Source organism: Mchenga conophoros, linkage group LG4, assembly GCF_057382185.1.
Source record: "Mchenga conophoros isolate Kocher_MC1m ecotype Shallow Benthic linkage group LG4, M_conophoros_male_GT1.1, whole genome shotgun sequence".
NCBI lineage: Eukaryota > Metazoa > Chordata > Actinopteri > Cichliformes > Cichlidae > Mchenga > Mchenga conophoros.
In genome coordinates this window covers 14,517,012-14,534,190 of record NC_140529.1, presented here as the reverse complement: position 1 = coordinate 14,534,190, position 17,179 = coordinate 14,517,012, and the positions used below count along the sequence as shown (strand labels likewise).

The following is a 17,179-nucleotide window of genomic DNA, read 5'->3' as shown; positions in this document are numbered from 1 at the left end:
GACTGTGGCTCCTCCTGATTCAGTTGCTGGGTGCACGGATGTGGGCAGCACACACAGTGCTCTAATTTCTCCCCTGTACTTGTGCCAGTTTCCCACAAGTAAATTTTTGTGAGTTAAAATCTAACAGGCAGAAGGCAAATGCATTTGGCACGATGTTGGTGCAGGCGACTATAAATCACACTGTTCACACAAACACAAACCCTGAGGCTTCATGCATTAAAGAAATGCACATTTACATTCCAGGTGTCAAAAAAGAAACAAAAAACCCCAACTCAGTTTAAAAATACACAAAAAGCTGAAAAGTGTGTTTTGCTGTGTTAACTCAAGTGGAGAGTAAACATCAGCTGTCATTAAAATATGTTCAGAGTTTTGCAAACTGTGGAGGAGGAATTTCGACCGACTCTTCTTTACAATGTTGCCTCAGTTTATTGAAGTTTGGGAGTATTTGTTTATGCACAGCTCTCTTAAGGTTAGGGTTAGGACCATTGATCAACAGCCATGGCCTCCTTGACTCCGCGCTCAAACCAGCGTTCCTCCCTGTCCAGGATGGAACGCTGGTTTGAGCGCGGAGTCAAGGAGGCCATTTACGTGAAAAGGGAAAGACCATCTCTGAATCGAGGAGGGGGCCTAAGGGTACATCTTTCGCCATCTTACAATGCTGTGATTGTAGCCATTCCCCAACTCTCTGTGAATGGTACTCACGGCCATTGATCAGTGGTTGTTGATCAGTGGTCATGAGAATTTGCATAATTATGATTAAGGAACTGACCTCCGAGCCCATTGTCCCTTCAGTGGGCTGGTTTCAGTCATTATGCAAATGTACTGTTTATAAGATTTGGGGAAACCTGCAGTCAGCTGAGACTGAAGAAGTCACTTGGATGAGTGATGAAACGTTTCTCCCACAAAAAGCTACGTCCAGATGAACAGAATCATCTTTTGGAGATTTACTTTCCTGGATGATTGAGCATGCATCAAGATGTAACACTAATATTTTTTTTAAATGTACACTAGTATGATAAGACAGTTACCATGGACTGACATGAGTTAAACTTAAACATGAATTATTATTGTTATTATTAATAACAATAATTTACATAAACCTATTAAATCTTTGTTGTAATGAAAATCAATCAATCAATAATAATTGTCGATAGAACGAAAGTCAAAATGGAATTTCTTTACAGATTTGTCGTCAGCTCTTAAGGATTTAATTATTACATGATTTATGACTCATCACATTTTTGGTTATGATTTATGATGTATGTATAATAATTTATTATAAAAACCTGTATTGGATTAAGTAGCAGAATGTAACTTTTGCTAACAAATTAACAATTTCAAAATTGTAGCGCAGACTTCTTATTCAGCTACGCAGCACCCTTACCGTAATCTCGGTAATAAAGTAGCAACCAAATTCAAGGTGACTTTGGTAATTGCCCTCAACAGACCAGGTTTCTGACTTGACTTGACCCTTCTGGACTACACAGCCGGGGGTATGAAGTACCAGAACCTCCAAGCTTTTGGCCCTTTCTGGCATGTCGTGGCAGGCCGTGGTATGTTACACTAACGAGTCCATGGTTTGCGGTATTTTTTTTAGCAATTGCAGTGTTACATCCACTAGGTGGCACCAAAAACCTGCCGTAGCCGTTTAGAATTGCGACATGCCGTAAATCAGCTGTCGCAAAAACAAACAAACAAGAAACGTGGATACTACTTTCTAATCATTAATTAATGTTTTTATTGCTTTTATTATTATTTCAACGCATGTTAATTAGTGGGTAGGTGACCAGTGTCCGGTCATCATGTTCGTGCTGGTGGAAATGGTCGACACGGTGCGGATTCCGCCGTGGAATTTTCACCGGCAACTCAACGAGGCTGTTGCGGAGGAACTGAACAAGAAACTGGCCAACAAGGTGATGGAGACAATTCTAGCAGACTTAGGATCAATTTTCACCACACAAAACATAAGCTGTACTAACAGTTCATCCAGGGTCCTTTATAAATTCATCCTCTTATTTTTAAGCTATACGCGTGGGTGGCAAATGCAAGGAAAAACCCGACCTCTGCACTGAGTGGATTCAGTGGCTCTGTTATTCAGTACGATTTGGTTTCACTTTGCCCTTTAGCAGATAAAACTAGTGTAGGTCACTAAACAAAGGGCTTAGATAACTCGAACACCTGTGTGAGATCTTGGAAAGCACTCACCATTATCATCGTTATCACTAAAACATAAAATGAGGGCGTATGTTGTGGAAAGTGATCATCCCTCTAATAGAGTTCAAGAAAGGCTAATGTTTCCATGGCATCTGGTGACCCTAAACCTTGCTGAGACCCATCCAGGTTATCTGAACTACTCCTGTGGTCAGAGCCTGATCAAAAAAGCCTTTAGATACCCATTACTAGTCTCCTTCAACGGTACAAGCCTTTAAACACTGAAGTTCTTGATAGTTCACCTCATGAGTAGTACTTTGAGAAGAGATGCAATGTATTGAGGCATCTTCAGTAAGAGAAGACATGGCATTGCCACCTAGACTTGAGATACAACAATTTTAATAGGGAATTCCATTTACAAACATTTTTAGGATAAGACTGGTCTTTCTTTCGGAAACTGAGCCTCAGTGCTGTAAATAAACCTGCCATCATCAGTACTCTAACCCATAATGAGGAATGGAAATGATTCTGTGAGAAATGTAAATATTTACATGTCTTTAAAAAGTGCACACAGCTCTGAAAAATATTCTTTACTTTGTCTTTTTGGCTAAAAAAAAAGATACATTTAATATTATTCCTTAAAAATATGTTGCTACTGTATTTATATTAGGCATATAGCAGAGTCCTGATTTATAGACAAGGAAGCATTTATTAGCAAGCACATAATACCAGTATTTGGCAGCTAAAATACTGAACATATATTGTCCTTTTAGCAGAAGTTTGTGTGTTAAATTGTGTAGTGCTGTGCTTACATTAGGTGGTCTATAACGTGGGACTCTGCATCTGCTTGTACGACATCACAAAACTCGAGGACTCCTATATATTCCCAGGAGATGGAGCCTCTCACACCAAAGGTATGACGATCATCATCAAATAGCTGAGACAGCCTTGCTGTAGTTGAGTTAAAGTCATATACTGCTTGTAATACCTCAGACATCAAAGCAAAACTCACCTTTTTCTACTGTTAGTGCACAAACAAGGTAGATGGTGGTGAGTGGTACCTCCTCCTTACCTTCGCTGGTCTTTGTGTCAGTTCATTTCAGGTATGTTGTTTTTCACCCCTTCCTTGATGAGATCCTCATCGGCAAGATCAAGTACTGCAGTCAGGAGGGAGTTTACGGTAATTTTTGACATCTGCACAGCACCATTTTAACACATGTGTCTGCACGTTTATTCTCCACACCCTCAGAGGAAGGTTAGGGCGGCAACAAACAAGCATTCTCCTTGCTGACTGATATTAGCCTCGAAACCAACCATCAAAATCTCCCAGAGTTCAGGGTGACATCTTTAGAAGTTTTTTTTAACCAGTATTTAAGCTATTAACTGTGCAGTAATGCAGAGACTGTCTACAAATCAACATTTTGGAACCTTTTGCTTAAAAAATATAAATAACTTGTCAGTGTCTCCAGTGCCAGAAGGTGCCACCCTCATGTATGCTTTATTGGTACCCTCCAAATAACTTTCCATTATGGTTAAGACAGTATGGAAGGCACAGCAGGAACCTACAGAATGTCAAACACTGTATCAAAAGATCATAGAAACAGGAGAATACAAAATCAGTCCCACCGCATCATTCAAAATCATGGATGAGCTCATCTACCGTGTTGTCAAACTTACTGCACAAGACCCTGTTTCAAGTCTACATACCAAACAGCTTTCAGTTGCAGTTACTGGAGTGTTACCACCACGATCATGGGATTTTTTTTGGCTTTAAATATTGGAACAATTAGCACCGTGCGTTGTGAATTTTAGTAAATCAGTTTGGACGCTTGATTTAAATATTCTCCTCCCTGTTTTTGTGCCTTTAGAAAGAAGTTCATATGCAAGCGGGTCGGTCGCATCTTATGTGCAGTCTTCTCATTGCGCAGTCTTTGTAAATACTGTATATAAAAAAACATCATTATATATGATTTTTGATTAAAATATTTTCTACAAGGTATTTAAAGATGATCGTGAAGCTTTTCTTTAAAGTCTGCTTAAGAAACTTCCTGTGTCCCTACTTTCATCTGCAGCAGGCAATATAAAAGTACCTTTCTAAAGCACTTCTCTGCTTCACAGTGACCATGGGCTTCTTTGATGACATTCTCATCCCACCAGAGTCACTTCAGCAGCCTGCAAAATTGTATCCTGACATACGTTTCTGTGAATTACATAAAGTGCAGGTTTGTTTCCAAATCCCTGTTATTATAATCAAAATGATGTTTAGGTTATTTTCTTAGCTTAAGTGAAGCCTTCCTTAGTTGCCACTTCAGTGATGAAGCCGAGCAAGTTTGGCTTTGGGAGTATGAGACCGATGAGGGTGCCCATGACCTCTACATGGACCAAGGAGAGGAGATCCGTTTCAGGGTGACAGATGAAGTCTTTGTGGATACGTCACCAACAGGCCCGGCCACTGCCGCCTCTGATACGGCGGCACAACCGGGACAGTCAACGGCACCACCGAAAGAAGACGGCGGGGAGAAGAAAGAGGCACCATATACGCTGATTGTAAGAAAATACACTTTCTTATCGTCTTCATTAAACATCATAAAGCTGTGTTTTACTACCGCAATCAGTTTTAAATCAAAAGTCAGATGTGACTGAAGTGCAGTGAAATTGCAGACTTTCAGCTTTTAATTCAAAGCGTTTCACAAAAAAAAGAGACACTTTCATTAATGGAAATACAGAGAGTTTATAGCAAAGTGCAAACTGCTGGTTACACTCAAGGATAAGAAGGTAAGATTAGATCTCACCTGAAAACATCTAAAAGAGCAACAAGGAGAAATCAAGACGAACTTGACTGACAGATAGAGGAAAGTATGAAGGAGTGATAAGCCACATAATACTGCATTGCCTGTCAAACATGGAAGTGTTGCAGTGGAAATGTTATTGCATATATACATATAGACATACCTGTGTAACTGGTTTACTGGTGTTTATTGATGACGTTACCCATTTTTGAAGCAGCAGGATAAATTGTGAAGTGTAGAGCGCTGAACTCGCTGTTGAGATTCAGACAAATGCCGCAAAACTGGACCCGAATTAAACTGTAAATTTAACTCAAGAAACGGGAGGTTCTTCGGTGGCTGAGTCAGTCACCTGACACCCACAAATACAACACAAACAAGCAGCTACTGAATGAGGTAGAGCATCTCAAAGGAGGAGACGGAGCATTTGGCGATGACCACAGGTCTTTCAAGACTTCACAGTCACTGACTACAAAGTGTTTCCATCCAGTTTTTAAAAACTATCTCTATTTTTAAATGACAATTAACCAGTTGATCAGTTAATTCTGAGCCTTTGTACATGACGGACTTTGTATAAAAATGTCTGGAGTATTGGGATACATGTACCGGCGTTAAGTATTGAAAATACAAAATATGAGTAACTGTATTTTGTTACAGTTACCATTTCAAGAGGTGGTATTCAGAATAAAGTTACTTTGTTGAAAGCGATGGATTACACAGCGGTCTTTTCCTGTTTCATATGTTAGGCTGTGCGCTCTCTATTTTTGGTAATTCCACGCTGGTGGAAACCCCAAAAAACATGCATTAAGAGGCTCCAATGCCTGTGTCTCAATCTCGCGGCCCAGGTCACCTCTACATGCAGCCTGCATTATGACGTGAAGAAATATTTTTTAAAATTATTGTTCAAAAAATCTTTTAATATGAGGGCAACAGGCAGAGTGTTACAGGCATAGCCCTAACGAATGTAGCCTCATGGGCAGTGTAGTCCAGTTGTAAGTAAGCTATTAAGACTCGACTGTACACTGTGTTCGTGTTTTCCTCCGAAACAATAAGTTCTGTTGAAGCAGCCTTTCAACGCTTCTCTCTGTCTCTCGCTAGCAAAGTTGACCCAGACAAGAAAGTAAAGCTAGTTTTTGGTTACGAGCCCGACACGGAGCCCAACACATTAGCCAGAGGTCCCTTTACTACGGTTCGGAGCTGTGGACCTGTTTTATATATGCACGGAATAGTTTTCTATATGAGATCGCTGCAAAATTTGCAGCCTTACCTAATGTCCACCCTACTGTTACTCATTTTGGAATACATTTTAATAGTAACCTTCCCAACACTGGTAACACTTAATGCAATGCTTTCCTTTAACCCCTTGAATTAAAGCTCGCATTATGACTGATCGATATAAAATCCACTGCAGTGATGTTGAGAGGCAAAAACGACAAAAAAGTGCCCAACAAATTATGGCGCTAACTGTAACCGTGTGGTAATTAAGGCGTTGCCTTCATCTGTATGGCTGAAGGAGTCAACCAGGTTTTTCTTACCAAGCTGTCTCTAAATGGACACAAGAAAAGTTTTTTTTTAAACCATCCTTTTCATCGCTCTAGTGAAAGAAGTAATTACCACTGTGTGACTAAAGTGATCAAGACTTTTGCATCCCTCTGTGTTAGGCAGTGGGATGTGTTGTGTCAGTGTCACAAGCTAAGAAAAAAAAAACAAGAAGGCAATAGCAGTTTTGTTCTCTAGCTTTTCTGGGGGGACCACCTTTGGAGCTAGACCTCGTTTCTTATGGTCGTGCTGTTCGGTCTCATGAAAATGATGCTGGGAGCTCGGACATCTAGAGATAGCAAGATAAAACACTTGATTAAAGTAGATATTTCCTATGAACTCCTGACTCCTGTTTGCAGTGCAGTAGAAGACCATAAACTTTGCTATCTTTACCTAACCCGACTGATACAGGACATTTACATTAGTGTACAAAGAAGTAAGAGGAAGGTGCAGCACTGATGCGAGACAAATATCATTACATTCACGTCTAAAAATGGGTCACTATTAAAATGTTATGTGTGTGCATGTTAAAAAAATTTATCAAGCCCCAAATAGTTTTGTCTCTCTTTACTCATGCATACAAAATTAGGTACATGCTTATTTATAGATAACTTTTTAAATGCTGGATTGCAAAATAATGTCAAACTTGTGGCAGTGGAGCTTTTAGCTTTTTGGAAGCTTTTTTTCTGCTGTTTCTGTGTTGTGTTGTGTTCAGACCCGGGGATCATTTAGAAGCTTAATTGATGCTTAAAACTGGAGAAAATTGATGGAAAATTCATAACGAACAAGACCTGTAAGCAGAATAGATAATGTGAGTGGCATCTGTAAAATCTGAGTTCTTCCATAGTGACAAGTTGCTCTTTTCAGCTCTTCAGCTTTATGTGAAAGCATAGTAGCCAGCATTGATTTTCTTTGTGTCTACTACACCAAGAATTGAAGTATGATGTGACCGGTATGTATACGTTTTCCTGAAACAAGAGACCTACACAGCCTTGTGGATGTGCAGTGGCTTGAACTCTTCTAAAAGTCAAGGATCACACCCACCCTGACCTTTTCCACTTTTTGTTTCAGGGCACCATCTGTGAGCCAGGGCTCGGGCTGCTGTCATGGTGGAACAGCTAGCACTGAGTCTTTAACGCTAGCTGTTCAAACATCATAGCTGATCTGAGGCACGAGGGACCCTCGGCAAAGGTCGCTGAACCCCACTGTTTTGGTGCCTGTTTCCACCCATGTGGCATCCGTGTGATGGAGAACCAGTTCTTCCTTGGTGCCTTTTGAGCAGCAGTCCTTTCTGTGTCACATGCACAACGTGGGGTAATTTAAATGGGACGAGACAGTTTGTATGGAAGCACTGACTTTATGCAAGAATATTATTTACCATTTAATGTAATTAAGTTGAAATCTTTCAGGCAGGGGGGAGAAATAAGTGTGACCCTACTGTATATATAAACTGCATCCAGCGGCAAAATCAAAAAGAATATGTCACCAGCATTGCATGTTGTAAAAGATGTTATTTTTATTTGACATACCTCCACCTCCAGGATCTGCTGCACACATCCTCAGTGTGTGCTAACCCCCCACCCCTTCCTGTTTTTTCCCCCCACAATAAAAGTCGAAATGAGAGCTAGCTGCTCTGTGGATTTTTCATTCTGTGTGATTATAGAAAGTATATCAGAAAGGATTAGTGAGCAGCCTTTAAATCCTTCAGTGTAATGGGCAGTGAAGGACACAGTCAGATCTGCCCTCTGCACACTTAATGTCAGTCTACACACACAGATGTGTTTATTGTGCAATCAGTGGGCTGTTTCATGTGACAACTGCATGGTTGATGTTGTGAAACAAGGACAGTCTGCGCTGGAAAGGGAGCAGCAGAAATGTTACATATGAACTAAGTCAGCATTTGAATAAGTAGCGTTATGTAGGGTACTAAATAATGTGAACACGAGCTCATTTTTGCATCCTGACTCTGTCAGCAGTCATCAGTATAAATCTATAAATGCAAAGCCGTCAGTAGCAGCGCATAAACGACATACACGGTGAAACCAGCCTTCACCACACGAGGCTGGCATGGAAGTCAAGGAATGAGGGAAGTCATTTTCTCTCCCACACACAGTCACATCACGGCATCGGAATCTCCGCCAGCTGCGCAGACTCACCAGCACCCCCCCCCCCCTACACTCGCCCCGCCTCTCTCTTCGTCACATCAGGGTTTTCCGTCGATCTGCGCGGATTTGGCTTATTTATTTAATTACTCGTTATATAATACGCACTGACTTAAAACACACGCACTCACTCCCTGTCCGTCCTCAGCCTACTAACGGAACAGATGCAGTAAGTATCATTTCTGGGAATGCATACGTGTGTAAGTGCCAGCAGAGAGGGTGTGTGTGTCAGTGTGTCTTTGTGCTTGGATCGGGACGTACTGTATTCTTTGCACGCCTGATTGACAGTCAGAGCTGGATCAGAAAAAGACAGGCTTGATGTGTGTTTTCCTGATTGTGTGGAGGATCGGTCGCCTTCCGTCGTCTCTCTGACTGTTGACGAAGCCACTTTTCACCCTGCTTTTGTTCCAACTTACACAGAGCACACAGAGCGCTTTATCCGCTTATTTTTTCGCAGAAATTGCACACTTGCAGGTGTGAGTCGAGGAAAATGTTTCTTTACGCTATGAAAAACGAAAACAAAGGAAACGACAGTTTATCCGGTTGTAAAGTGTATAATAGTGGATTCTCTGAGGACAGACTTCGCAATCAGTCAGGCCTTTCCATCTAAATTATTTTTGCTTGATTCATTTTGTCATTCAGATGTTCTCCAGCTGTTGCATGTGGGTAAAAGTGAAAACTGTCGCTTCATTTCTTTCCCCCCTCTGTGATAAACACCTTAAAAGTCACCTATCATTCACGCAGAGAGCTGCTTTTCTTTAAATTTAATTTAATTTATTTATTTATTTGCATGCAGACTGCCATATCAGGTGCTAGTATAAGTGGGCCTTCTAGTTAGTCCTCTGGGATTACACTGACGTCACGAACGCGCCACTCTCCGCGGACTTCTGCAGCTGTTTTGACGTCACGTAGCGTGCCTGCATCATCAGATGAGTGGGCGTAAAGAAAAATACACCCTACACACACACACACACACACACACACACGCGCGCGCGCGCGATATCCTACCCAGTTTATATGAAATATAGGCTATTAGTGTTATATAGTGTTATATAGAAATATAGTGATGTTAGTTTTCAGGACCATGTTATTAGTTTTAGTTGAGTAAAATTGATACATTGGAAGTGGAATTCAGGTAGCTGTAAGTTGAATATTATCAATATTTGCAAAGAGGCAATCCCAAAATGAGTTTATGCACTTATCCAAACACAGAAACAGCTAAATAATGCTTTTAGTGACTCTTCTTAACCTGAAAGGAAGAACTGAGCTTTAACTGTGTCATCATGTGCCATGTCTTATACATCTGCACTATAGGACCTCTGCTAAGGATTTAAAAATGTGAGATGTTGGCATCCAGTTGCATTGCTCATCTTATTAATCTGTCAGTGACAAATCTCCCAGCTTTGTGAATCATTATGTGCATGGAGGGCTGCAGATTTATAGTGTATGTATTGTTAATTAACGCGATTTACACTACTCGCTTGCACAATAACTCTTCTCCTTCAGCGAACTTCATCTATCTATATGAAGACATACATTTGGATCTAGTTCTTTGAATTGTTTGTGGTTTTTGGCTTCAACCATCAGGCCAAAATATGACAGCTCCTTGATCTCCCTGGTCTCTCTTGCTCTCTGTTTCCTCACAGCTAGTCCTCCTAACAGACCTGAGGCAACAGCGCTGACCTGAATTTCCCCCAGACCTGTTTCCCAAACTGAGGCGGGCCCCTCTGAGCGTACGGGCTAACAGATACACAGGAAGACAGACAGCAGTGTCAGCAGCTACATCTACAACATCCCCCCACCCCTAAATCGTCCTCTTCTTTATCACGTCTGACATGGCGGACCCCAGTCTCACATCGCCCTCTGGGACCCCTCTGCGTTCCCCCAGCAGCTCTGTCACCCTATCCTTCCCCTTCTTGAGCGAGAGGAGCCGGGTGTGGGAGGAAGGAAGGGAGCAGCCCCTGCCGCGAGAACTGCCCAGCCCACTGCCGACCAAACGCACCCGCACATACTCTGCGTACGTATCATTAGATTATTTACAAAGCAGTGAGAGATGAAAAGTTCTCATGCACTTGCATCTTACTTCAATGTTTCCATCTCTTACTTTTTAAAAAAAAAAAATGCTTGGCTTACATTTAAGAGAATAATCAGAACCAGAATCAGAGAGACTTTATTTATCCCCAAGAGGCAATTAAGATACTGCTTTAACTTAAGTATGCTTAAGTTAAAGGTATATAAAATAGTTTAATGTAGTTCCACCTTGACTCAATACAGCAGCAACATTAAACTATCTGATCCAACACTGACCGACAGGTTACCCCAGGTTGCTGAGTACTTTTACCTGCTACAGAGTAATTTTAAATTGCAGTATTGTTACTCAGAATGTGTGAAGGACTGACACATCGTGGGACGATTGTGCCTCAGCAGATTAGTGCTCTCGTCTCTGCTGTCGTTGCGCCGTGACGTTGTGAGGCAGTGTGTGTGGGAGCAGATTTCATCAGCACTTCATCTGCTTTTCTCACCTCCTTGTTAAATGCTTCTCTCTGTTATCCCACGCCTGCATTTGTCAGGCTGAAAGAGTGTGACCCATTAAATGTATCACATAAGCATTGTTCCAGACTGCTTTTTGTCTTATTTGTTTACTCTCCGCTGGAGGAACAGAACAGCTTTTGGACTATAAAAAGCCTATTTTATTGTTGATGTAAGCGATTTCATTGTCTTCCTCTTTCTGTCCACAGCACTGTGCGCGCTCACTCAGGTCCAGTTTTTAAAGGAGTATGTAAGAACTTCTCCAGGTCACAAGGTCACGGTTTCATCCAACCTTCCCACGGCGGTGAAGACATCTTTGTTCACATCTCAGAGTGAGTGGAAACAAAGCTGAACGCACAGCAGACTAATATGTTGTGTTAGCTGAATAAAAAATAGCGGATCTGCAGTGTCAACTGCACAGGAAGGACAGGAAGAACTGAGCAAACATCTCTGTACTTATTTTCAAATCGAAAGCATTTTTCTCTCTCACTTTATTACTTCTCTTACTCTGAATCCAGGAAAAGCTCATCTGTAGTGATTTTTTAAAATGATTTTTTGACAAGCAATGCGGCAAATGTTAGTAAAGACTCTGCAAACTGGTGCAAACTGATTATGCAGGATGATCCTGTTACCCTGGGGCTGTCTTCCAATTTTCTTTCTATGAACGGATGTCTGGACCTTATTGTGTAAAGGGAACAATTCCTTTAAAGAGAGCAGTCTTACATTTTGGAGAGGATTGAGTTGCTTGGATGAGGTGTTTTACTACTCTCACGTCTGTTTGTGAGAGTGGAAGGAGGAGGCATGTAGCTTTCTCTGTCAGTACACATAAATGTAAAAACAACAGCCACTGTTTTAAATCTTTTTAAGTTAATTGGTAGCTCAGAGGAGACGAGAGATCGATGTTAGGCTCTGAATGGAGGGGAAAGAGCTGCCTTCTCTTCTGTGTGCTCTAGCTCCACACTTCATCATGTGAATGGTTTTGGTATTTTCCCAAATGTCAGCCTATCCCTGTAAGTCGCTGCTTCTTTGGTTCATTGTGCAGTGTGGAGGAAATTTAGACAGAATAGTTAAAATAGAAGCGGCTTCAAATGGTCGTGATTTTCAAACAGGTTCTCACATGTTGTGTGAATAACGCGAAAAAGTTAAAAACAGATTTTCTGTTGTAATTTTTACATAAGCGGATTATAAATTGTTGATGGCGCCTCCTGTACAGCTAGGAAATACTCATTTGACCCCCTGCTGATTTTTGAATTTCCTAACTCACAAAAAAATGATTTGCATGTGACTGTGTGAAATAAGTCTTTGATCCACTACAAACCTGCAAGAATTCTGACTCTCACTGATGTGGCACACAGCTTACAATCAGTCAGTTACACATGTTTATGATCCAAACTCATTATGCACATGTACCACATCTGTTGACAGTTTCTCCCATTCCAACCTCTCCACTATGATACTCAAAACCAAAGGCCGACCAAGGGACATCAGGGACAAGACAGTAGACCTGCAAAAGAATGGAATAGACTAAAGACCTTGGTCAGAAGGAGACACCTGTCTACATGATTACTGGGAAATGGAAGAAATATAATATCAGTCGTCCTCGATCTGGAGCTTCATGCATGATCTTGCCTTATGGCAGCGTGGACCACAGTAACCAAGAACACGCTGCAATGGACTGAAATCTTGCAAGTCCCTCTGCTCAAGAAGTTTTACAGTTTTACAATGAACACCTAAATAACTCAGAGAAGGATTAGAAGAAAGGATTATGGTTAGGTGAAAGCAAAATCTAGCTCCATGATGGGTCAAGTTTTGGACCCATGGTGGGTCTCGAACTTGACCCGCATGGAAAAAGAGAAATATTGAGTATAAGTCAAAGAACACCACCCCCAAAGCCAAGCACAAAGGTGGAGACATTATGCTTTGAGGCTATTTTTCTGCTAAGGGTACAGGACAGGTTCAGTTTGTTCAGGAACTAATAGATGTGGCAATGTACTGCAATCCTCCCTCCCTCAGGCCGAACACTGATGGGTCGTTGATGGGTCTTCTAACATGACACTGACCCAAAACATACCGACAAAGGAGAGGCTAAAGAAGAAACACATTAAGGTCATGGAGTGGCCAAACTAGTCTCCAGACTTCAGTCTGATTGAAAATCTGTGTCAGGGCTCTGTGTGCGGGCAGGTGGAGATGTGGATCCAAGTGCAGGACTCTCAGATGGAAATATAACTGAAAACCACAGCTTTATTGCTGGCACCAACAAAACAGAAACCAAACATGAAACCACTAACTGGAACACAAAGGCAGGATCTGAGGGTACGACGCGACACTGGGTTGAGGACAACACAGGGCTAATATACACAGGGTGGTAATCAGGGAATGGGTAACAGAAGGGAGACACAGCTGGGGGAGATCAGGGCTAACGAGACGGGGGAGCTAAGCTGCACACACTAACATAAGACAAAGACTTTCACAATAAGACAGGAAACAAGGAACCACTAAACAAAGATGCAGACACGACACAGAGACAGACTAGACACTGAACAGAAACTGCAATACACATGAGAACCCAAAACCTAAGAACTGATACCTCACCAAGAATAACTGAAACAGATCTATAATGATAATAATAATAATAATAATAATAATAAACAAAGCACCAGAACATCAGAAAATAATCCATAATGCAAAAATAGACCAAAATATAAGAAACTCAAAATGCTGGGTCAACACTGACCCAGAACCGTAACAATCTGTGGAGGGAGCTGGTGATTTAAGTTGCCAAGCAACAGCAAAGAAAACTAAAAGATTTCTGTAAAGAGTAACATAGGAGTAGTAGTAAAGAGAAGTAGCAAATCCCTCATGAGATGTGTGCAAACCTGGTGACCGACTATAATAAACTGTGCTAACCAACAAAGACTTCCCCACCACATGCTAGGTCATGTTTTGCTTGAGGATCAAATACTCATTATTACTCAATGACATGCAAATCATTTGATAACTTTCATGTAACCTGTTCTTTTTTTCTGGATTTCTTTTGTTGCTTCGTTTTCCATTGAATCTACCATATAAATTAGAGACTTTGTTTTTTGTAAGCAAGCAAACTTACAAATTCCGGCATGGATCAAATAATTGTTTCCCTCACTCTGTGTTCCTGTCAGCTTTTATCCTCATTGCAAAGCAAAACGCTCTAATTCTGTTTCATTGTCCTGAATTTTCTACGTTTCAGCATCGAGGGGGAATACGTCCCAGTCGAGGGAGATGAAGTCACATACAAAGTATGCCGGGTCCCACCCAAAAACCTGAAGGTGCAGGCGGTGGAGGTGAAGATCGCACACCTCAAGCCAGGAACGAAACATGAGACCTGGTCTGGGCAGATCATCAGCTCGTAGGGAGGGAGCTGTGGGCCTGTTGGGCTGCACTGGACTGGATTTGGTGTGCGCTGAAAGAGGGGCTCTGGGACTGACACTTTTTTTTTAAAGGTTTTCCTTTCACAGAAAACATGCCCGGTGTTAATAAGAGTCAATAATGAAGTTGTTTTTGTGTCTACCCTACAGAGCTGCCATGTCCTGTTCAAAAGTGTCCACTGCTCTCATGAATTTTGTTTGGGATTGTAAACTGACCTGTGAGAGCTTTGAAAGGATGGGTCTGTAAAGGATGAAAAAGTAGAAAAGACATCATGCTGTTATATTATTCTGAAAACTGACATAAGTGAGGAGTAAACTGGGCAGAGAAAGTTGAACAACAGGCTGGATTCGGTTTTACTTCCCCTGATAGCAGCTCACCAAAGTTTCAGGGATCACATGTCTGGGTCAGATCACTTATCACAACATACTCACATGTCCAACTTTGAACAGATGAGTAGGAACTTTGTATTCAATGTGTTAAAATATTTAAAAAATAGTATTAAGTCTGAAAAGATCTAAAGAAGTTAAAACTGGTTTAGCATTAAAAACCCACAAAAACAAAATCCCTACAAATCTTACAGTAACTACTTCCATATTTGCACCCATGACAGGACCTCCTTTTTGTTTCAGATCACCATTTTAAGACACACAACTGAGAGGGAAATGTTCTTCTGTGTTATTGTCAATGTTAGAGTAAACTTTTAAATGTTGTCTGTTGTGATGGGAGACCGAGGCAGACAAGATCAAACATTAACATTTCAAAAATATGAAATATATAAAGGTTACTGCAAGCGTTTCCTTTAAGAATAACCACCTTTTACTGTATTGTCTTGTTTGTGGTCACTTCATTTTATCGTTCGCTTGTTGGTTTGTTTGTGCGTCTCTATGTCAGACTGCTTTGTTTTTCAAATAATGCAGTTAAAAGTTGCACTTAAGAAACTTTCAATACAAAAACTGCAGCGGTACTCGAGACATTTGTCTTAGTTTGTTTTTAAAAAAATCCTTTCGTCAAAGGATCTGGAGCCATGGATTACTTGTGTGTACATTTTGTTTTCTGTTCATAGAAACATATATGTGTGTGATTTACTGAGTCATTGTGATTGTGAACTGCCAATGCGTTCTCATCCCAGAGCGTCAAATCCTGCTGTTCTCTCAGATGCGGCTTGTGTTGCCAAATTATGCATAAGATGTCCTTTGACGTCTGGACCTCAACACACTGCCTGTGGCATTTGTGCACGCTGCAAGTTAATGGTCCTCTTTAAAGTCCACATGAGGAGGTTGCAGGGATGGTGGTGCTGCAACTCAGAAGATAGTTTGCCAGGATTCATTTGTTTGCTTCCTGTTTGAGAGCTTAACACTTTGAAATGTGGTTTACTTGGTTTTTGCTGGATGATTTTAGTTTTCAGGCCTAATTATTTCACCACTTTCCTTTCGCTGTACTAACTAACAAATGCAAAAATGTGAAAAATAAATCCTGAAAGATGGGGAAAAATGTGATCCCAAAGGGTTTTTGTTACACACCTAATGTCTAAACCTAAAAGGCCACCGTGTGTGTGCGCCAGTGGCTTTACCAAAACGGGAGTATTAGACGCCATGAGAACGAGAACGGGCTGCAACCAACTTGACTGCAGAGTTGCAGAGCTGGGTGCCAATAGTGCATATTGTCATATTGTTGTTCTTCAGGTTGAAAACTGTACTGTAAATCATTTTATGCATTCCACTGAGTCTCTGTCTTTCTGTCAGTGTCACTGCCTGATTTTTTTTAGTTTTTTCATTGTGAAATTTAACTTCATTAATTGGTGTTTTTGTCTTTCTGTAGACGAGCCACCGTTGTGGTAATCCTAGTCATCACTTCTACTGAGCCTTGAAAGAACATTAAAGCAGGTTAGGATTCACTTGACTCTTGGAAGGTGTGTCTATTTTGAAAAATGCTTGACCACTGCAACTCAGGCAGCTTGTGTGGTAGACGGCTTGCAGAGGAAATGGCTGTTTCTTGTGGATGTAGCTGCTGGAGAGTCTTGTTTTAAACTGTTATTATGTATAAGAAATAAGCACTGATAAAAAAAATCACATAAGTAAACAAGGAAAAAGGTGATTTTTCTTTCCCTTAAACAGTTTATTAGAGACTGATTAATTTTGCTTTTTTTTATTTTTTATTTTGCTTCTAACACAATAGAAGTTCTCGTTGAGACCATTTTAAATGTGAGTATGTGCTGTATGAGTAACAAGCCTCTATGGTAACTATTTCATGCACAGTTAGTTACATGAAATATAATATTCAATGGTTTAATGGGTTTTTAATTAGAAAAGAAATTATTAAGGTTTGTTTGAGATATATTCAATATAAAACCAAGTATTAACAAGTACAGCCTGATATTATAATCCATCCAGTGGACAGTCAGCCAGTGCAGTGATGATGTTTGCAGCTTGATTGGTGGATAGGACAACTTGAACATGTCCAGTCAGTGGGAGGAAAGCGTGGTGGTCAGGGTGGAAGGCAGGATGTGGATCATGTGCAGGAATAGGGGCTTATCACACCATAATCAGCTGACAACAGTCAAAGAAGTTGACAACAAAGAAGGAGGAAGCGAGAAAAAGAGCTGCAACA

At 40.9% G+C, this 17,179-nt stretch overlaps 2 protein-coding genes across 2 annotated transcripts; both read left to right on the top strand.

Moving 5' to 3' along the window:
* Positions 1-1,659: 1,659 nt before the first annotated feature.
* On the top strand, positions 1,660-8,097 carry polr3h (polymerase (RNA) III (DNA directed) polypeptide H). Its single transcript, XM_085270572.1, has 6 exons — positions 1,660-1,913; positions 2,969-3,065; positions 3,245-3,331; positions 4,270-4,333; positions 4,464-4,698; positions 7,548-8,097. Exons 1-6 carry the CDS (start codon positions 1,803-1,805, stop codon positions 7,596-7,598), a joined length of 645 nt encoding a protein of 214 aa, XP_085126698.1. The 5' UTR covers positions 1,660-1,802; the 3' UTR covers positions 7,599-8,097.
* Positions 8,098-8,660: 563 nt separating this feature from the next.
* Positions 8,661-17,168, top strand: csdc2b (cold shock domain containing C2, RNA binding b). Its single transcript, XM_085270567.1, has 4 exons — positions 8,661-8,807; positions 10,285-10,655; positions 11,377-11,499; positions 14,394-17,168. The coding sequence occupies exons 2-4, from the start codon at positions 10,474-10,476 to the stop codon at positions 14,554-14,556; spliced, it is 468 nt and encodes a 155-aa protein (XP_085126693.1). The 5' UTR covers positions 8,661-8,807; positions 10,285-10,473; the 3' UTR covers positions 14,557-17,168.
* Positions 17,169-17,179: the final 11 nt, after the last annotated feature.

Bases quoted from the DNA above. Each gene is read 5' to 3' on its own strand.
- polr3h (XM_085270572.1), top strand. From the start codon at position 1,803: ATGTTCGTGCTGGTGGAAATGGTCGACACGGTGCGGATTCCGCCGTGG. The intron at 3,066-3,244 runs GTATGACGATCA...TCTTTGTGTCAG, and splicing joins TGGAGCCTCTCACACCAAAG to TTCATTTCAGGTATGTTGTT. The intron at 4,699-7,547 runs GTAAGAAAATAC...TTTTTGTTTCAG, and splicing joins AGGCACCATATACGCTGATT to GGCACCATCTGTGAGCCAGG.
- csdc2b (XM_085270567.1), top strand. From the start codon at position 10,474: ATGGCGGACCCCAGTCTCACATCGCCCTCTGGGACCCCTCTGCGTTCC. The intron at 10,656-11,376 runs GTACGTATCATT...TTCTGTCCACAG, and splicing joins CGCACCCGCACATACTCTGC to CACTGTGCGCGCTCACTCAG. The intron at 11,500-14,393 runs GTGAGTGGAAAC...TCTACGTTTCAG, and splicing joins ATCTTTGTTCACATCTCAGA to CATCGAGGGGGAATACGTCC.